A 22,080-nucleotide genomic window follows, 5' to 3' on the forward strand; every position below is an offset into this window, starting at 1 on the left:
CTGGGTTGAGCTGACCCACTGATCCCCTAACAGCTATCTGATCTGCCGCTGAACCGTGAGAGAAATCACAGGAGAAGAGGAGAGGAGAGAGAGAGTTTGATTGACTGGAAGCTCTATGGAGTCCACAAAACCCCCTCAGCCTCCATCCTCTCTCTCCCTCCTCCCAATTCTTCTCTCTGTCTCTCTCTCTCTCTCTCTCTCTCTCTCTGACCCTCTCCTTCCCAGGGTGGGTCACATGGTGTGTTTGTGCGACAGCGAGGAGGAAATCCTCCATTAGACCCGACCACAATACCTCTTCCTCTGCCCCGCTCCGCCCCCCATTCACCTCTCACACACATTGCCGCCTTCATCGCTCCCAACACAACAACTCACCCACTATAATCACGGTATCATTCTAATTCTGCTCCTGAAAGCCATGCAAGCCCATTAGAATGTCAATAGAGGTCCAGCAGGGTGAGAGTCCGGAGCGGGAGAGAAAGGGAGGCTTGCCAGGATCTTTCAGCAGACGCACAGGTGCTGCCGATTCCGCAGGGAAATTAGTGCCGTGTCAAGGGGAATTAACCTTTTGAGCGCAACAGAGCTTTAGCTGCCATAAGAATAGCTATTGTTTCCTATTCTGGCAAGTACATTCTGACTTAAGATGAGAGAAAATAATAGAATGTCACTAATCTGAACCCTTCAGGATTGAGGAACTTTGGACTGGAAATTAATGCAGACTGTTGAAATACTTCAAAATGCCAATCCAAACCTTATCCGCAATTCACGCTGTTTTGTTGAGTGAAAATTGCAACAGGGTCTCACAATTTCTAGAATATACAGTATTGTAATGTCATATATGGGGCATTGTGCTCATTCAGTTGATTCTGATAAAACTGAGATTATAGTGAGTTATATTTTGCTGACAACAGGAATTAGCACACACACGCTTCTTTCCTCCTTGGCTGCAGTAAATGCAGAAACAGACTTGGAGGAGACTTGCTATGTGAGTTAATGCTGGTTGCTGCTAATCTGACCGCTCGCTCGCTACACCAAATTTAACCGCAAAGCCAATCAAACGGGCGCCTGGCTGGGTAATCTCTCCCACACAAGCACGAGTGTGCACACACACTAACGCACGCATACGCTCCATATATAAACACACACACATACACAAACATGCATGCACCGCTGTGCCGTGATTTCTAGCTGGCAGTGGACCATGGACATGTGAGTGGATTATAGTTTGGGTGTTGCTCAGGCTGTAATATTAAGTACAGCACACACACACACACACACACACACACACATTCCCCCTGAATTTTCCTCATTGAGCAGCTCCGATAAGGCCCTGCCAAGACCTTGGCATATAAACACTGATTCAACCAGCCAAAGAACCAAAGAAATACATCTCTCTCTCTCTCTCTCTCTCTCTCTCTCTCTCTCTCTCTCTCTCTCGCTGACCCATGGTAAGTAGTCCCTAGCGGTCTGGTGTGGTTCTTCTCCTAGGCTGAAAGAGAGAAATGCATGACAGAATCTGATAAGACAAATAGAACCGTTCCCCAAAGTGCAGCTCGCCAAGCCACCCACTTAGGATAGTTTTTCTCTCCCTCTGCTGCATTCGCCATGCTTTCTCCCCCCTCTGTACCTCCCTTTCTCTTCTTTCTCTTCCAACGAGGGGGTTTTAGGCCCCAGTTATTCTCTGACATGGTTTAATTGGGTGTTCTGTTTGCACGATTTAGAAGCTGCTCATTGGCTTGATAGTTCATTCGGCGAATAAAGCACCAAATGCTCCTGAACAGATTGAACGCAGACTTTCCCCTTGAAGATAGAAATGTAAAAATGAAGGTAGTGGAAGTGTGGAAGTGTGGATAATCTATCCTGTTTTTATTGTAAAGCACTTTGTAACCGTGTTTTGAAAGGTGCTATATAAATAAAGTTTATTATTATCCTCTGTACCGGGCTGTTTGAAAGGGAGTGAGGATGTAAGATTCTCAGGCATCGCTGAATGTGACTGACCTCATGATGGAGCTTGTAAAATAGTCGTTTTTTAATTCACTGACGCACTGCAGGCCTCTGCCAACAACCCAGCCCACCTCTTTCTTCTTCTTCCCTTTCTCTTTTTATCTCTGCCTCCTCTGCCACTCCCCCGTCTCTCTCCACGGGTCAGTGGGTTTCGTGAAGGTCACCCTGTCTTCAGTTCATCCCACTGGCATAAAGAGAAGCCATATTTCTTCCTGCTGCTGCGGCAGGTTGGTGAGGCTCAGACGGGCTGTAGGGTCAGTGCTGGAGTGTGTGTTGGTGTGTGCTGCGGGGTTCAGTTTTGACTGACTCTGGTATGAAGAGAATGCCCACATACCAGGCTGTTTTCATGGAGATGGCATGGCGGGCAGCACAAAGCGGGCCTGGCATCTCAAGGCTGGGGAGCAGAGAGAGAAAGGCAGCGCACGGACAGAGAGGCTTTCATAAACTCTCAATAGATAGAGTGTTGAGGTGCTCCATCGCTCGCTCTCTCTCTCGCTCTCACTTTCTGTTTCTCAATCATTCTGCTGGTCACCTCCTGAGTTTCCCATGGTGCTCTCAGATGGGTTTAGCCTTTAAGCACTGGTTAGTGTGTGTGTGTGCATGTGCGTATGTGTGTGTTTCCCATGTCTGTTAAGCCCATGACCTCCTTTCACTTCTCCTCATTAACATGTGAATCCCCCCACACAAGTAGGCCAGAATGAAGGGAAGGAGAAAGAGAGGGAAGGAGGAGGAGGAGAAAATGGAAAAGGAGAGTAGAGACCGGCCTGATCTGATTTCTGATTCACCGCTAGCCAGAAAAGGTTTTGCCCAGTCGAGTGTTTACCCTACAGATCGCTGGAAGGCTCAGTTTGTGTATGGACTTGTGTGGGTTCCCTCTGTATTCAAGGTATTACACTGTTGCTGAGCTCACCGGAGCATTAAGCTAAAAGACTAAGAAAAGAAACACAAATACACCAGAATCCACTCTGCCCAGTCATGTTGCCTGTCCTGAACTCTGTGTGAGAGCGAAAGCCTTGCCCCATACTTCCGTGTGAACAGGCTCACCCAGACCCAACCCCTGCCTGTTGTGTGGACAGTGCGGTTCCCAGACAGTACCAAAGCCCGGCCCAGCCCTGTGTGGGCCCACCAGCAGCCTGTCGAGTCCTGGCGCTGCACCCTGTTTGTGCAGGTGTCTGCCTCCGCGAACGGCCCGTCTGCTGCCCTCTGCCAACCACTCCCTGTAAGCAGCAGGGGGGCAGAGAGAGAAGAAAGGGAGAGAGACAGTGAGGAGGGAGACAGGGAGAGTGACAGAGAATAAAAGGGGACAACAGGGAGACAGAGAGAGTGTCTGGTCATTGATCTGGTCGACACCTGAGACAGCACTTTCTTCTCTCAAGTGGGAGCAGATGTCAAGGAGCAGATGTTAAGCAGTCTGAGAGCTGTGTGTGTGTGTGTGTGTGTGTGTGTGTGTGTGTATGTGTGTGTGTGTGTGTGTGTGTGTGTGTGTGTGTGTGTGCGCGTGCATGTCTAACAAGCATGCATAAGCAACCACACGAGCATGCATACTGGTGTTTGTATGAGGGATGATGTGCAAGGGCACATTAATTTACAAGTATGTCTGTGTGCTGAGGCTTTCGAGAAGAGCGGTTACTGGTGCGTGCTTTGTTTGAGGACAGACCAGTAATGTGATCTCCCTTTCCCATCACTGGTAAAATGACTGTAGTGGTTCTCAGCCCCATTAGGAACATTCATCACTGCATCTCAGACTTTGACTTTGACCCAAATGTCAGAAATCCCTTGGATGTGAGCTAACCACACAAACCACGTTGGAATACTTTCTGCTCAGTGTGATCTTGAATGTATGTTTTGGTGTGTCCATTTGTGTGAGTCTTCAAGACGCCTTGGTGTCTTGAACACCCTCTATTTATGATCCAGTACATGCTTGCGTACACACACACATACACACACACATAGGGGTGCACACACCAAACATGCTCTCATGCAAAAATGTTCCACAGAGTTGGGTGGCCGCTGAAAGCTTAGCTTTGTTTTTCTTGGTATTCACACATTTTACAATCCTTCAAGGGAGACTTCGAAAGTCCCAGCCACAGTTTGCACGCCTGTGTTTGTATTCCTTTGATTTGGAGATATGTATTTATTTTCCCGGCAACAGAGTAGAATGTGTGTTTATATGCGTATGTGTGTGTGTGTGTAGGTGTGTGTGTGTGCGTGTGTGTGTGTGTGTGTGTGTGTGTGTGTGTTTGTGCAGAACTGGTGACAGCTAAAGTGTGCTTTGCAGGAGCTGTGACATTTTAATGACTAAGGTATTTTGGTTCTAGTCCCAGACTAGACTGTGCTTCCTATGTGTGTGTGTGTGTGTGTGTGTGTGTAGTTGAAGGAGCCAACAACCGAATAAAGCTGACCACCCCAGTATACAGCTATACTTGCTTCTCAACTACTGTTAGTTTTTTTACTAAAGTCTGTTTGTTGTTGATGTTGTTTGGCAAAGTTCACTGGGATTCTCAGGAAGGCAGTTGTAACAGGAAGGTCGCTCTCAAGTTAAAAATTAAAACACTCTACCTGGAAAGGCACTCTCCTCCCCTGCAACCCGTAACACTCAACCCCTCACATCATATTGACATAGTCTCCATGGTGGTGCGTGTCTATTGTCTGCAATAATGGCCCCCTGGCCCTGACTGTCAGTGTGTATTTGCTCTGTCAGGAGGGGGGATCTCCTAATGCTAATGGATAGACCCGAATCCTCAATAGCCTGGTGTCACACTGTCAACAGGAGCAGCAGGAGAGGGTTAGCTGTGCAAACAGCCTGTTTAATGTTAGCATGAACTCACACACACACACCTGTGAAGGTATGTGTGTGTTAATGTGTGTTACTCTGAAGGTTTTCTCCTCAGCTCACAGGTAAGTGGAGTGGGTCGTGTGTTGAGAGGCGAGGTGTGCAAGTGGATGAGCCCCTGTTTAGTGACCACAGTGTGTCTGTGACCCGATCTTATGTACGCGTGTGTTAACCTGTGTGTGTGGGTTGACACATCCGTCCATGTGTGTGTGTGTGTGTGTAGTTATGCTGCCCAGCCTGGTTCTGCACCGCGCCTCTATTCGTCCATACCAGAGGGGTTTCTACTGCAGTGACTCCAGCCTGAGCTACTCCTACAAGAGCAGCACCGTCCCCTCCCCAGTGCTCATTGCTGTTGGGCTGACACTGCCCTCGGTGTCCGTAAGTCCCCCCCCCCCCCTTCCGAAAAGGAGCACCTGGCCTTGGGGAACCCCGAGCAGGAGATACGGGAGGGCTGGAGGTTCATGGTGGTGGTCGTGAAAGAGTGACAACAATGCTAAAGAACTAGCTGCAGTAAAGTTGACGTAATGTTTCTTTTATGCATAGAATGTTATAGTTGGAAAAGCTGTATCTTATTTCGAAAACCTGTCACTCCTTTGCTTTAAGTCGGCCATACTTGACATCCTCAAGCCCCGCCCCTTTCCTCCATATCCCATGATCCCCTGATGCCAGCGTGCTCCCCGCTCGCCCCCCCCCCCCCGTTCCCTCCTGTTTGTGTCTGTGTCACTGACCTGGTGCTTTTATGTCTTCCCTCTTCTCTCCCTCTTTATCTCTCTCTCTCCTCCCCCTCTCTCTTTGTGTCTTTTGTAGCTAGCCTGCCTTTCCTCATCATTGAGACTAGCACCATAAGGCCGTACCAGCGCGGGTTTTACTGTTCGGACGAGTCCATCCGCTACCCCTATAAAAACGGAGACACCATAAGCGATGCCGTGCTTTGTGCTGCTGGCATTCTTATTGCCATCCTCTCTGTAAGTCTGCCTCTATATCTCTCCTACCTCCCTCCATTCGCTCTTTTTGCTCGAATCTAATTTCACTCTGTCTCTCCTTTCCTCTCTGACAGCTTTACTTCAATAACATAGTAGCATAGCTTCACTAACATACTGTAACCCTCCCATAACTTGAACATGAATAGTAGATTATATCACTACTCTTCCCACATAAAAACACATATATCCTTTAATAAGAAAGCACAACTTTAGATTTAGGTGATTTTTCATCATGCAGTACTTCAGGCTTTTGCTATGAATGTGCTTTATATGTCTTTCCCCTTCCGTTCCATTATATTTTGTTCGTCACACTTTGTTCTTTCATATCAACTCTGACTCATTCAAGTGTGTTTGTAATGGCCTGTTTTTCATTATATTGCTAAGAGCCAGTAGTACTAAGAGCCAGACAGTGGGAAATGGGCGCTTACGTGCATGTGTATGTGGACGCATGCATGCCAAAGGCCGGAGAGCTTTTATGAGCTCCTGATCCATTCTCATGCCCCGGCTGTATCCCCGCACCCTGACTTCATGCCCCCTGCGCCCTCTGCATTACTGTAGATGAATGTGTCAGTGCCCTCTCTCATGCCCGCCATGCCTCACTGATAGCCTGAGGCATCTCACCAGTCAGCAACAGCGTGGACTGCCCATTCCCAGCCTAGAGACTCCATGCTGCCTCCCCCATCCAGACTGGGAATGGCTCTAGTCTAGTGGCCATAGATTAGAGGGGGTCAGGGCTAGTGGAAACATGAGATAATGATATGTGGTGGGATACGTATATATCAGTGAGTGCCACGTGGTCAGGGTGCATGAATGATCTTTACAGCCCCCAGACTCTCTGTGGCACGGCCCCCTCGTAAGTTCCCAGACTGAGACGCTGCTTCACCGCCATCTCCTTGCCACCGACGTGGTGGGCACACACACACACATACACTGTACCAGCTCAGCTCTTCTGCTTATTGGAACCAGGAGACCGTGTGTGTATGTGTGTTAGTTAGTTCTCTCACATGTTCACGTGTGGGTAAAGTTGGCGTGTCTCACACAGCTGTGTTCCATTAGTGGCGTCTACTGCCATGCCGACACCATTCCCTACTGGTAGCAGATTCTGGTCGGGCCTCTTGTTTATCTCCACTGTAAGAAAACCCCTACAGTCCCTCTGACCTGACATATCCATGTCTGACAGGCCCTGTTTGCTCTGTGAGAAACAGAGACACCAGTAGCAATAGACAGAGAGAGAGGGAGAGAGAGAGAGAGAAAGAGAGAGAGGTGTATACAAACATCAAATTAACTCATCAGACCCCAATTGCTAGCCAGAGAGATAGATAGGAAAAGACAGAGATATAAAGATAGCTAGAAAGAGAGATGTAGGAGAGATTTGTATACAGATGCTGACAACCCAAATAAACTCATCAGGCCTGTATCAGCCTCCTGTGGTTCTAATCTCCAGCTTTGATCAGAACAGCTCATTGACAATAGCACACACATACACACACTGCCATGTTTATTTCTTCTGGCTGTGAGCCTGCCTGCTGACCACCCTGTAGGTGGAATTAGGTGGGTACATGTAGTCTTAACAATACACACACATCAACACATTCTCTCACACACACAACAGTAAGCATCTACGTAAACTTGAAAGGATGCAGTGTTGAGACTGAGACTATAAATGCGTACGTGTTGAGAGTATTAGAGCTATTCACGTTCTCCGTACTGAGTGTCTGCTGGCTCAGAGATGGACAGGTAAATATTTTCCTGAGAGATTGGGTGAGAAGGGGAAGCTGAAGAGTGAAGCCTTGTGTGGAGGGAGGAAGGAAAGGGCGATGTGGTCGGTGGTGGAGACCAGTCGGTCCGTCAGTCAGATACCCCAGGTGGTAGACGGATGATTGACATCTCTGTGCCTCGAGGGTTGGCTTGGCTTAAGCCCCCTCAGTGTAGAGGAGGGCTTTCCATGGGGCCCGACACTACTTAATACCACCCGGCTGGAATAACTCGACTCGACTAAAGCCTTATAGCAGGCCGCTGCCCTTGTATAAGTCCTGCTTATATCCAGGTCGGGCCAGTCATGATTGAAATATTGAGCCAGAGCAGAGTATTTTCCTAAGTTTTTATGTTTGATTCTTTCCATCCCGTCACTGCCTCATCATCCACCAGATCCCATATTAAAATCCTCATCATATCATTGAACAGCTCCACCACTCCCATCAACAACAGCAGAATTTTCCATAAACCCATCACATCAATACTGCCTGAGGGAAAGGCAGGCCATGCTCATTCTGTCTGTTTTGTCTGTTTGTGAATCCATGTTCTCTCTTGTCTCTCCTTCCATCCTCCCCGCTCCATCCATGTCTTCAGTGTGGAAAAAGAAAAACTCGAATTTACCTGCATGATTCATACTCAAATATTATCATTGTACTGCATGTTTACCTACCTCCAAACCTACTGCATGACTATAGGGTTCACCATAATCAGTTAGCAAGAAATTCTCTTAATGTGCGATCCATGCCAGGTCTTTACCTCACACTTCACCTCATCTATCCCTTCCTTTATAGATTGTGATTGGGGAATGCTACAGGATCCACCACCTGCGTGAAGGCACCAAGTCCTTCGTTGGGAATCCCTATGTCTCAGCCCTCTACAAACAGGTCCGCTCTCCGCAATGCTACAGGAAGACAGAGTGGTCTTCATACATTTCTGAGTATCTTATTATATACAGGTACTAAGCTTTTTTTATGTGTGCGGTCCTGCAGGTGGGTGTGTTTATCTTTGGCTGTGCCATCAGCCAGTCATTCACAGACATTGCCAAGGTGTCAGTGGGTCGTATGAGACCCCACTTCCTAGATGTGTGTAAACCAGATTTCTCCACCATCGACTGTTCCCTGGGATACATCACCTCATACAACTGCACTGGCCCTGAGAGCAAAGTACAGGAAGCAAGGTTTGTGTGCACCCCCCCAGACACACACACAATATATATATATAGAAAAATCAAAAACAATACGTACATTTTTACAATTGACTGAAAATGATGTTTGTCTCCACAGGAAATCCTTCTTCTCAGGACATGCCTCATTTTCCATGTACACCATGCTCTACCTGGCTGTAAGTATCAAACTCTCTCTCTCGCACACACACACACATACACACACACACACACACACACATGCTGATGCACTCGCACTCATGCAACCACACACATGCTGTGACTCACATAAACAATGGCTTACAGATGATAGAGGGATTCGTGGGAAGTAGGTTGTGTTCTTATTGGGAAATTCATCGCCTGGAGGGAAAAAAAAAAAGTGTTCTTGTCCACTTTTCCTCCTCCTCCTGTTCTATCTCCTCATTCAGTTTATGAAGAGTGTTATTCTCTTTTTTACTCCTTGGAGGGATGGATGGATGCACTCCACCTGTTTTCTTCAGAGCAGCTGTGTGCACTTCCTCTCCTCTGCTCTCCCACTCCCCTCCATCTCTCCCTCCCTCTCGCTCTCTCTCTCTCCACCTGTTGTGGGTTTGTGGTGAGGCTTAGCACCCCAGAGGCTTTCCATGCTTCAAACAGTCTAATTACACACACACAGACAATTGCCCCCTCGTCCCCACCCCCGTTCCCAAATATCTCCTCCTCCTCTTCCCCTCCTTACACACCAAAAGTTTCCATATCACTTTGTTATTGTGAGAGTCAGGGGGGAGAGGGGTTCACTGGCTTTGGGGCTGGGGAGGGTGGGACTGGGATGGGGAAAATGGTAAATGTTTTGGGTCTGGCTGGCCTGAGCTTGGCTACAAGGTGGTCCTGGTTCTCAAGCCTAACCCTAAGCTGAGACAGTCTTAAGTTTCATTCTATGTGATGTATTGTAGTGTGTTGTGGTTACTGCAGCGAAGAGAGCTGATGCGCTCTGGGTATTTCCCCGGCCTCTCGGTGACCCGTCAGCTTGAGCTCTGGTCAGACCGACGAAGAGAGATAGAGTGAATGAAAGGCAAAGGAAAAGACAGAGAGAGGGAAGGGAGAAGTGTTGCATCCAGACCACAGAGTGACACACTAGTCAGAGAGCAGTGTTCCAGCTGCGGCGAGCACAGGACCATAGCCAGAAGAGGCTGGTGCAAGCACAGAAAAAGGGAAAGAGAAAGGAGGTCAGAATGAGTGGGGAAGTGGAGGAGCAGTGCGCTGTTGATGTTTTGGAAATCTAAAACCAGCCCATGACAGGAACAGAGGGCACAGAGGAGGCGGTCCTAGTGGAAAAGGAATCTGTGGCATATCTTTTTGTTTTTCCCAGTTGAAAAACAACCATGTGGCATCATGTTTTCACACTAACAGAACCTCCCACGCTCTTGCAGTCTTTCTCAATATCCGTTCTTGTGCGTTCTTGTGACGGAGTAAAGCAATGTAATGACAGAAGTACAATTTCAAATCAACATGAGGACGGAGGACGGATAAAGATCCTGGAAGTTCACTTGCCAGCTGAGGATGCAGCCGGTGATGACTTGGCCAACGAGAACGAATGGGAAGCCCCCAGATTTCATTGCGAGGATGACGCATCACATCCAAACAGCGCAAAGGTTTATAGCTGAAACAGTCGGGAACACAAGTCCACAAAGCATCAACTTCTTGGACCTGATTTTCACCTTTGGGCTCCAATGGTTTTTGCCTCAACTTTCCGCTCCGCTGCCCCTCTTCTCACGCTCTACCGCCCCGCTCCCCCTTCTCGGCTTCTCCCTTGTTTTTGCTCGCTTGTTTCTCACAAGGGTGAAAGTGCCGGTTCCACAATGTGGCTGTCACATTGTCCCAGCCCCCCAGTCGTCTGCTAATTGGTACTCTGTGATTATGGAGCAGTTCATTTCCTGCGGAGCTTATCTGAGTGCTGGGGGCTGTGACTGATGTGGCGAGGGCTGAGACTTAACGGCATGGCGGCCTTGTGAGATGGCACACAGATAACTGGCGCAGGCCCCACTACACACTGTACTGCCACACCGCAGCCATAGAGGACAAATGTGTGTGTGTATTCATGCATCTTACTGAGCTATCTTGTGTTTTGTCTAATGCGCACACAACATCTTTGTGCACACTGTTCAGTAGCAAAGGACTGGGATATCTCTGTGGGTTTGTCATCCTGCTGAACTCGCAATCAGTCAGGCAGATAGCATGTTGTTGGTTAAGAGCAAACCAATGTGTGTGTTCATGATGTAATTGATCTTACCCACAGCTATGCCTTTGTCTCACAGCATGGTGTGAACCAGAGGAAAGGAAGGAGGGGAGGGAGAGGGGGCTGGCGTGTAAAACTTGGCCTCGTTCTCATTCTTTCTCACTTTGTTCTGTTTGTGTGTGTTTTCTTTAATTTAACACTGTCTTTGAGTCAGTGGGAGAGAGAGAGCGGGAGAGAGACGATCTCGTCGGAATGAGCTGGATTCCTCCAGAAACCACCAGACTCTGTGTCGCTCTTCTCTCTCTCTCCGTCATGGGAATCTGCCGGGACTCCTTTTGTTGTTGTGTTTTATTGTTGTTTTTCTCGGGATGGACTTTTTGAGATGCGCAACAGATTTCTGGGAGGACGACTAGGGTCAGAAAGGCAGACGCCTGAGTCTCTGAGTCGGAGTTAAAGAGGAGACAGCGCACACTTAAACTGTGCTGAGCCACAGGTCAGAGCCTGTTAGGATGAGCGATTGCGGAAGGTCATCGACCCTCTCACTTGCTTATCATTCTCTTGGTGTGTGTGTGTGTGTGTGTGTGTGTGTGTGTGTGTGTGTGTGTGTGTGCGTGCTTCCACTGAATCAGGCTGCTGAAGGGGTTATTTGGGTTTACTCATAGCTCCAGTCAGATAGGGGCTAGTTGATTGGTGGGGCATTGTAACTTTCTGTGTTTTGACTAACTTTAGTGCCTAGTTTTTTAGACCCTCCATCAATCCTGGCTTAAAATGAGAGGTTTAGGATGTTATGTGAAGGGTATGTGGAGGTTGCTCTCATGGTTGCGGGATGTCAGACAAAAGTACTTATCAGTAGGCCTTGCCCCATACCTGAGAACCCCTATAGAGGAAGCCTGCAGTCTAAACATCCCTGCCAGGGAGGAGAGAACAGGAATGGAAGGGATGGGAGGGATCCTTTCCTCTCCTTCCTTGAGGAGAAGAACAATGACATGAGTGTCGTAGGGGAAGTGTGAGGGAGCTTTACGTCCACACCTACAGGGGCTCGTAGTGGATGAGGGGGTGGAAGGGGAGGGGCAGCGGCTGTCTGTAGGTATTGTTAGCTTAGCTGATTACAAGACAAAAGTCTGGAGGTTTGGGTTGGGGAGACCTTGGCTGAGGCCGCCCCTCCCAAGGCCCTCCGTCTCTGGGTGTGAGAGACAGGAAGTACAGGCTCTGAGTGGTGCAGAAACACAGGATGTCTGAGGAACCTCGGCTGACCTCACCATAGTGCCACTGCCTGTGTGTATGTGTGTGTGTGTGTGTGAGAGAGAGGGAGAGAGAGAGAGTCCATGCATTTGCACTTGCATATGCGTGTGTGTGTGTGTGTGACTGAAAATGGCCTTGGTAGTCGTTAGTCGTTCCTGTTTTGGTTCTCTTCTGGTCTTAAACATGGCCCAGAAAGCTCTTTGGCTGCAGGGGGGGGGGGGTTACATCCGCTTATCTTCTGTTTATTCTAATAGAGGGTAGAGAGTTCATCCTAACAGTGTTGAAACTTGCATGGCATGGTGTGTGTGTGTATGTGTGTGTGTACACTCCTGCGGCTCTCTGTGGTGGTGCTGTTTTTACAGCTGGGATGTTGAACCACTAGAATCAGTCATGTCCGGGTCTCCAGCCCGTGCAGCGTGTGTGTTGTGGAGAGTGTATGTGTTTCTCTGCGGGTCTGGCCAGCCTGCCCACTTTGATTCAATCAAGACCTCTCAGACAGTAATAACGCACACACACACACACACACGCACACACACAGATACACACACCACAGGTGCAGGGTTAAAAAGGCAATACAACATACATTAAACACTCACTTTTAGAATAATTTCCAGCCAGGTGTGAGGGTTCAGTCCATCATGGGCAACAAAGTGGACTGAGTCCAACATCATTACCACAGACATTTTGGCATTGCTACTGCCATCAACAACATGATGTGGATTACAGATTTATGTGTTAAGCATACGGAAGGTGATGCTTTTTACACTCTTACACGCTTAGTACCTGTTTGTCACAGTGGCTTGATCTTTTCACCACGCACATACATATATATAATACATATTAATTGATGTGGGACAAAGAAAATAAAACACTTTCTCTGTCTGCCACTTTCTCTCCTCTTTCCTCTCTCTCTCTCTCTCTCTCTCTCTCTCTCTCTCACTCTCTCTCTCTCTCCAGTTCTATCTCCAGTCCAGGTTTACATGGCGTGGGGCTCGTCTGCTCCGCCCTTTGCTCCAGTTCACCCTGTTGATGATGGCCTTCTACACCGGCCTATCGCGTGTCTCCGACCACAAGCACCACCCCACTGATGTCCTGGCAGGCTTCGCGCAGGGAGCCCTGGTGGCCTACTGCATAGTGAGTACACACACGTCACACACACACACATATGAACATACACTGGTATACAAGCATGTATGAATGGCATGAATGCATACAGGTTTACATGCAGACACAGACGCATGCATATACACACACACAGACCCCCAAACCTTTTTAGAATTTGTCATTGGGGATCGTATAGATGGACCAACTTACAAACAAAGTTTGACAAACCAACAGATTCTCTCTATTTTCTCCCTCCTTCCCGGTTCGCCCCTCTCTTTGTCCCTTTCTTTACTTTTTCTCCATTTCACTTTTTGCGAAATAGAGAAATGGAGCAGGCAATGAAGTGAGGAGAATCTGATTCCCTTTAATGAATAACACATTGCCTGGAGCCAGGCCTTAGCTCTAGTGTGTGTGTGTGTGTGTGTGCGTGTGTATGTGTGTGTGAATTCATACACCATAACCTTCTTCACTAGTTTTGTGACATATCGTCACAGCAGTTGCCAGATGATTTTCGTAACCCTCATCATTACACTAAGCTAGACTGTGCCAAGGAAAATTGAATTTGGGTAGAGAGGAAAAAGAGAGGGAGTGAAAAAGGAAGAGAGAGAGCAAGAGAGAGAGGATTAGCCTTTGAAAGAGGAATGAGGCTGTTAATTATTTTGGGTTTTTTATTTGGCGGCTCTGGTTCTATCAGCACAGCAGGCCCCAGCTAGACTCTGCTGCCTCTGGGAAAAGTATGGAAACACACACACACACACACACACACACACACACACAACCCTTACCTTTCTACATGATCCAAATCATGAACGTGGAAATGGTTAGATTCATAAAATTGAGAGAGGCCCTAGTAGTGGCGCCTAGGCAGACCTTGGCACAGCTAAAATGCATGCGTACAAATACACACACACACACACACTCACACATACCACAGCAGGATCCTTGTTATGGCGTTGAAGGATCCAAAGTGAGCTTCCATGAGTCGCAACCAGCGAGTAACAACAGACTGTAATGCTCTGGCAGGATCCGCTCTCCTCCAGCTGGGCGTAGCTCCTGGACGACATCAACTCTGACAAGGAAAAACAGAATGTTTTCAGAAATATGCTCAGCTTGTGAGCTTGACCTCTGAATGGGCAGATCTGGCAGGAGCAGCGAGGGAGGGGCGGAGGGAGGGAGGTGACAGGAGAGAGGAGCCTTGTCTGCATCTTGGCTCGGGAAGAGTGCGGGTTTAATCCAGCTCAGCTATTCCACAACCCTCCCGCAAGCAGAGAGACAGCACACAGCCACACACCCACACCATTCACAGTCACACACACACACATATAGGCACACACACACACACTCAAACCCCTGCCGATCGGGGCAGTGAGGTTAGTTTTACAATCCTTGACTCCCCTTCTGATTTCTCCAGTCTGAGTAGAAACACACATCTGTGAGCACTTTAGCTCGGCTGTTAGAGCCTCGCAATAAGCAGCGTAGCAGAGAGGACTTGACAGGGGATGAGAGGAGATAAGACAGATCAGTACCAGGCATTCAGCAGCAAAACTGCTCTGAAGCTAAAACCAGCAGAAAGTATTAGTTCAAAGTGCTAACATCTTCAGATCTTAAGTAAGCTGCAGGTTCAATCACTCTCCTGTCAAACGTGCAGTATTTGAAAGAATTACAAAAGCATCAGGTCGCACCATCAAATCATGTCAGAGCATCATATATTTTTCACCACCCTGCGATGTTCTGAGAGCGTGAAAAGAAAGCGAAGTCTCTGAAGTGTCTCTGCTCAGATCTTACTACATGTTCTTTTGATGTGTTGTCATTCCCGTTTATATTTCTGACTATGATTTTGTCTTTGAAGGTCACTGAGAACATGTTCTCTGTAACTGTGTAACGACCTGGCAAAGGCTTTGTCACTCCTTTTGAAGAGATGTGAGTTTTTGAAGTTGGCACTCGCGCGCCGGACGCAGCCGGAATCCCAACGGTCGTTAACAGTAGTTCAGTTGTTGAAGAATTGCGGTCTGCTGCCAATCTTTCTCATGAGATGTCTTCACTAAGCGGAATCAGCTGATGTCCAGGAGCCCCGTGGCAGCCTGGGGAGTGCGGTGCGTGAACACAGCCTGAGCTAAAGCTGAGGGAAGGTGTGTGTGCAGAGAAAGTCCAGACTCCTAAAGCTGGCAGCATACGTGCTGCGGAAACGAATTTCGGCCGGTTCGCATGAACAAAAGAACACGTTTGGAGAGAAAACGAAGCGCCGCATTGGCCTTGGCCTCCGCAGCGTGCGCAGCTTTCTGGCCGAACTAGTGGAATTCTTCCCATAAGCCCCCAGTGTGTGATCGTCTGCAGGTGGTCTAAATGTCACATGATTGGTCCTGTTGCCTTGTAGGAAAGAGTCTTCATTTCCTTTTCCTTTTTTAGTTTTTTGTCACCGCTCTTCCTGGTTTCCTAGGTTACGGTTGCCTCTTTAATCCTAATGCACCCCCACTGGCATAGACTGTCAGTAAATGAACAATACAAAGCCACATTTTTATGCGGTGACGTGTTCGACTGTGGGTTGATTCCGGGCAAGTTGGCCTTTGTTGTGAGTATATTGCCACATTAAACCTTCTGCCTGTCTCCTACACATCCACAGAATTTGAATGGATAGAACGGTCATTCCCATTCAAATCAACGTTCCTGGATGGTCGGAACGGCGGCCATTTTTATGTGTACCATTGGGCTAGCTTCAGTATAAACTGACTTACAGTAAGTTACTGAGGCGAGAAGTTTTGCAGCAAGTACAATCTTTGATAATGCTACGATAACCTTGTTGCTAAGGTCAGCTTTCAGTTGAGTTTCGACAGTTTGTTTGCAGCAAACACATCAGCTCAGTTCTCAAGCAAGTGGCAGACTTTACGGCCTTAATGCCCATACTTGTGTTGTCACCATTAACTCATAACTGTACTAGCCAAATTACCATGACAACCAGTGGAAGGACCGTTCCATCCATTCAAGTTCTGTGTACACATCTGATGGTGGATGATGATGTCTGAGGCAGATACACACACACACACACACACACAAACACACACTGTTTGTTGAAGGACATGTAGATGCATGTCTGTTAAGTGTAAAACACTCCAGACTATGACTGTAGGACTACGATCCGGGGGGGGGCAGAGACACAACAGGGTCTGTCCTACCTGACACTTCCTCTCAGACGCAGTGACCTACTTTTCACCATGTGACTTGATAAAGGTCTGGAGGGCCAGCTCAAACAGGAAGCAGCTGTCAGAGAGAAAGCTGGGGCAGCATTCGTTTGTTTTCGAGGTTCATTGTCAGCGTCGAGTGGAGTTGGGTCAGACAATGAGGGAGGAAGGGGGCAAGGGCTCTCTCTTTCTCTCTCTCTTCTCTCCCACCCTCTTATTCTCCCTCTCTCCTAAACACACATAGACACTCTGAGCATCTGCTGGGCGGCTGAGGGTCTCAAATATTGAGGCAGCGTCTGTCCGGCTGGTGAACTTGTGTAAAAGCAGGAAGTCCTCCTTTATCGCCCCAGACAGACACATAGCTGAAGTGTCTAAATTAAGAGCTCAGAGTCAGAACCACACCACCAGTTAGCACTTACAGTATTTATTTTGAACCTTACGTGTGAGACACTTAGTTTCATTTCACATTTTGGTCTGTGGTCAGTCATTGAAATACCTACTTATTTTCTCTGAAATGCACAAGTGTAAATATAGTCACAGCTACATCCTATGACCTAACCTGGTGTAAATGTATTCACAGGTTGTGTTCTGGGGAAAATGAGCCTGCAAATGTACTCACAGTTGCTTTTTTGAAATACAAGGGGCGCAAATGTATTCACAGTTTTATCCTCTGATATACAAGGGGGTCCAGTGAGTAATATGTTGGTTTTAGACATTCACAGTTGATTTAGCACACTCATTTCCCGTGTGACTCGGCTTCTTTATGTGTCAGACATGACATTTTAATAGCGGTTAAGGACACACAGTACACATACACACACACACACACACACCAGTCTGCTGCCTTTAAAAGTTCCGCTGGATTGTTTCCAGTAGAACAGCATTAAGGAGCCCACGCTCCCCCTTTCGCTCCAGAGCCCTGCTGCTGAGTCGGCATTTCTCAACACAATAGGCCAGGAGACTGTGTGTGTGTGTGTGTGTGTGTGTGTCAGGTACAGGAAGCGGTGGTGCTGTGGTGCTGTGATAAGGCTTCCATCATGGCGGGTTCAGGGGTGATAGGTCGGAGGTTGGCGACATGGCAACAAGGCCCGCTGTGATTGGATGAAAAGGCGGCCTATGAAAAATGAGCGTGGAATGTGTCCCGTGACGGCTTTACTGATTCTCCGAGATATGGATCCAAATGAGATCTTTCTCCACTGCTCAAAACATTACACACACTATATGATCACATACTGTACACACCATATACACACACGCACACACGGCAGTATAGACAAAGGGCCCTTTTAGAACCGTGACGCCGCCGTGTGTTACGGCGTTTAGAGGGAGTATATGATGGTCTATGGGTGATGTCATCTGTCAGTCAAAGGTCAGCAGAAAAGGTCAGTAAATGTCAGGCTGTAATTGAAGAGAATGTCTGGTGTGCAGCCCACCGCTCCAACCTCACCATCATCTCATCAGCAGCAGCAGGAGAGCAGAATGAGAGGGTCTGTGTGATATAAATGGATCACCGACCCTTGTGTATAGTGCCTTTCTTTTGGGAAAACAAAAAAAAGACAAACACTGAATTACCTATGTATTTTCCCCGATGACATTCCCATGTGTTTTCCCCTGAGATTCCCAGTATAATTTCCCCTATGAGATTCCCAGTGTAAATTCCCCTATGAGAATTATGGTTTAGGTTTAGGTTTATCCATGTTGTTTTCCCCTGTGAGCTGGCCTGGTACACAGTAGGCTCTCTCCCAGCAGCCCAGAGTGTAGTGTTGTATGACAGCTCCCCCCCCCCCCCCCCCCCCCCTTGTCTCCCTGGCACAGGCCCCTAGACTGGCAGCAAGGAAGGAAAAGCTGCTACGCCTGCCAGTTAAATGTGTGTGTGTGTTTGTGTGCGTGTGTGTGTGTGTGTTACTCTGCAGCTGAAGCCACTGTTGCTCATGGGTGCCCCAAGACCCCTGTAAGTGGAAACGGTAATATACTGTTACGGAGGACAGTAGTTTCCATGGTCCCACTTCCTGTCCACTCCTGCCCAGTTTCCTGGTTGACATATGATGTCATCAGGACCTCAGGAAGAACTGTACTGGTCTTCCTTCCCCTTGCCTCCAACGTCAGGCGGACTGACCTCACATTCTCAGAGTGAGAGAGGTGGAGAGAGCTGATGAAAGCAGGGAATTCACCGTTTTTATTAATGATGACGACGATGGTGATGGAAACGGGCTTTGTGAGTTCCGTTAGTAGAGGATTAGCCGCGGTTCACCGAGTTTGATTGTCATTTTCGGGTGAGCTGTACCAAGATCACATCCTGTAGCCAGATTACTCAGTGCTGCTAGTTTGGGCTGGCATCAAGCATGTCAGAGGGAGGTGATAGGGAGTTTCTCATCAGGGTGATGTAATGCAACATTCATATTTTTCCATATTTCTACACTGCACAGTAACTTCAAATCATTCATTTTCAATTTGTCACTGGCACACAGGCTCAACAAAAGTTTTTGCCCTTCTCTTTATTTCTACCTCTACCTTTGCTGTTTTCCCTCTGTCGTAATGCCCCGCTCTCCCTCTGTGTGTCCCCCAGGTGTTCTACGTGTCAGACCTGTTCAAGCCGAGGGTGAAGCCGGCCACGCCCCCGCCCTCCCCCATCAAGAAGGAGCTACTTCCCTCCTCCGACATCATCGAGAGGAACAACCACCACAACATGGTGTGAGAGAGGCCGCACCTCTTCCTGTGACTGAGGAGCCAATCGCAGCGCTGCTCACCTCCCATCGGACAGTAGAATGTAGCGACGAGAGACTGTAGCTGCTTCTCAAACGGCACCCTCCTCCCCTATGCAATGCCCCCAGAGGTGCTGCGGCGCACTGCATGCGGAATAGGGTGTCAGATTTGAGATTTGCACAACAGAGTCCACTCTCACTATCCAGACTTATTATTTACTATTATGTTAACTACTATTCACATTTGAGCCCGTTGTTTTGAGCACAAACAGAAAAGAATTGGAAGCTAAAAAGAAAAAAATGAATTGAAGTAAGAAACAGGTAAACAGACAGGCAGAGCTGAGGGTGCGGAGGTTCGATGGAAGTGTAGCCACACAAAGGGAAAACAAGTGTAAAGCGAAAAGAATGAATGAATGAATGAAAAAAAGAAAAAAAGACAAAGCCCCTGTGTAGGGAGAGAGGGATTTCCAGTGCTGCTCCCTCTCTCCACTCTCTGTGGCCTTGGAACGCCGTAGGACAACAACTTCCTTAGCTATGGGAACGATATTACTGCAATATAACTAGCAGCATAGAAATATTAACAGTATAGAAAAAAAATATAACTTATAGCACTATTTTTAAGTTCATTGTCCATTGTCACCACTTGCTGCCTGAGAGGTCTAGCTATAAGAAAGCTTGATGCTGCTGATGTCCACGAGATAGAGACACTCCTAGAGAAGCTGACCTAGCCTGGTGCACGAGTCTCAGTAGACCCCATACCTGGGCAGGACAAAGTTAGCATAGCATGGGTTTGACGTGAGGATCAACATGGGGTTTAGATATAACCAGCCCAGTACCAACAGGCCACTGTAACAAACACACATCGACCTATTTAGGCCTTTACAGCTGGTTAGAGAGCAATCCCCTGGTCGTCTTTCAAGCCTTTTTGACTGACTGGATATTGAATCTGTCAAGACACCAGTATCCCAGTAAGCTGAGTAATGTCTTTAGCACTGGGATTCGACACCCTCCAGTCTCATATACCTCTGTCTCCAGACCAGCACATCAAGCCTTTTGTAGTGGGCTGTCAGAGCGGCCTAAACCCGGGATGTTGCATTTCTTTAGGGTTAGATTTAGTTAAGGGGGGATATTAGTATTTTCTGTGGAAGGAGGGAGGCAGATCTCTCAGCCTGTCAGCACCTGCGTAAGCGGCGCGGCTGTGCCATGCCGCTTCCTGGTGCTGGGGCCATCTGGTTGGTTTCCTAGGTGGGAAGGGGATGGGTGGGCAGAGTGAAGGGGTGTGGTCTGTCACCGTGGAAAGAGGGTGTTGATTTACAGCTAAGCTGGCACATTATTTTGGGACGATTTGGGCTCTTTCCGCTGGCAGGGAGGGGCTCTCACCCACCCAATCACTCGTTGGCGATGTATGTTTGTCTCTCAGTGTGTGTTTGTGCTTGTGCGTCCCGGACACTCCTGTGCTTGTGTGGGTACGCTCGTGCTTGTACATGTATCTTGTGTGTGTGATGCATGTGTGTGTGAATGTGTGTCTTTATGTGTGAGCGCTGTGCCCTGTGAAAAAGAACCCCCCCTGGTAATATATGTGTGTGTAGAATGAGACCCCCTCACACACACACTGTCAGCTGTCAGTGTGTGTGTGTGCGTGTGTGCCACTGTGTGTCAGAAAGAGAGAGGCCAGGGGCGGAGGGAATTTTCCCTGTCAGGTGAACGTTATAAAAACTGTGGATCTAATATTTTTATTCTCTGCTAAGATGCATCTTTAACCTTGTATGTTTATAGCCTGTCCAGTGTAATCACTAACAGTTGTACATTACCAGATACAGCGGCCCTTTTTATTTACAGCCTACTCAGATATCCTCCTCCAACAACACACTCCGCCATGTTGCACATCTTTCTCATCGTATAGTCCGTCCTATCATTTCACCAAGCCGTTTCACTCTCTTTTTATAAATATATAAATAATGTATAGATCACTAAAATTAACTCTGTAAGATATTGTTTCTGAACATGTTTAGATATATCCACTATGATTACAGACCTGTGTTCTTTACAAAGTGCTGCTTAAAAAGCATCGATTGACAGATTTTTGTATCTAGATAACTAAAATATTGTAGATTGTGATAGTTAAGTTTTTAATATGCGTTCAAAAAATACACCCACAATTGTATTAAAATTCAATATTAGTATTTTTGTATTGTCTCATTTTTGTACAAAAGAAATATTAGCAATGTTTTTTTTCTGCTAAATGTACTTAGCTCTAATACATGTGCTTTTAAATAAAAAGCTCATTATGAACACACCTTTGCTTTGTGTCTTAACTGTTATGTAAGTTTTACCCCATTGTTCACCATGCTGGAAATTAGCCATTGGTTTTCCCCATATACAATGCGATATAAAAGGTTCATACAATAAATACAAGACTAAAATAGTTCTAATGAAAAGGGAGCAGCAGGAGAATTGTTATATATTTGCAGGTTTGATGACTTTCAGCTATGTGCAGTGTGCTCAGCATGGCCTCGGTCCCTTTTGTTCACAAATACCACATGAAAAAGGCTCTGGAGTATGGTTGTAAGTGTTTTGGTCATACGGGTGTAACTTACACACACTTAGAAAAGGGCTCAGAAGAGTGTCTGACTTCACACTTTGGCAGACACCAGCAAGACCAGAGGAGCTGGCGTCATTCTGTGTGTGTGAGTGTAAGTGTTTGCGTGTGTGTGTGTGTGTGTGTGTTTCAAAGTAGAAGAGAGAGAGCAGAACTGGCATCATGGTTTGTGATTCTGAGCTAAACAAGCAGTGTAATTTTCTCCACCAAAGTCGTTTTTTCAGCCAAGGAGAGAAAAGCCTGAATGACACTTTCTGTCATCTCAACAATTCATCGCCTTCCCTTACAAAATACAGGGTATCTAATCC

The 22,080-nt window shown here is 47.4% G+C and overlaps 1 protein-coding gene across 2 annotated transcripts in view; it reads left to right on the top strand.

The window, feature by feature from the left end:
• The window catches only part of plpp3 (phospholipid phosphatase 3), a 31,779-nt gene extending 10,346 nt beyond the window's left edge, over nucleotides 1–21,433 (top strand). The window contains exons 2-7 of one of the 2 annotated variants that reach the window (XM_071895546.2): nucleotides 5,058–5,212; nucleotides 8,364–8,456; nucleotides 8,562–8,749; nucleotides 8,856–8,913; nucleotides 13,149–13,325; nucleotides 19,038–21,433. In XM_071895546.2, coding sequence (XP_071751647.1) covers nucleotides 5,058–5,212; nucleotides 8,364–8,456; nucleotides 8,562–8,749; nucleotides 8,856–8,913; nucleotides 13,149–13,325; nucleotides 19,038–19,166 — 800 coding nt within the window. In that variant the 3' untranslated portion in view covers nucleotides 19,167–21,433. Of the gene's footprint in view, nucleotides 1–5,057; nucleotides 5,213–5,641; nucleotides 5,800–8,363; nucleotides 8,457–8,561; nucleotides 8,750–8,855; nucleotides 8,914–13,148; nucleotides 13,326–19,037 lie in introns of both variants that reach the window. The other variant, XM_071895545.2, reaches the window with a different exon arrangement.
• The last annotated feature ends 647 nt before the right edge of the window (nucleotides 21,434–22,080 follow it).

Source organism: Centroberyx gerrardi, chromosome 9 (assembly GCF_048128805.1).
Source record: "Centroberyx gerrardi isolate f3 chromosome 9, fCenGer3.hap1.cur.20231027, whole genome shotgun sequence".
NCBI lineage: Eukaryota > Metazoa > Chordata > Actinopteri > Beryciformes > Berycidae > Centroberyx > Centroberyx gerrardi.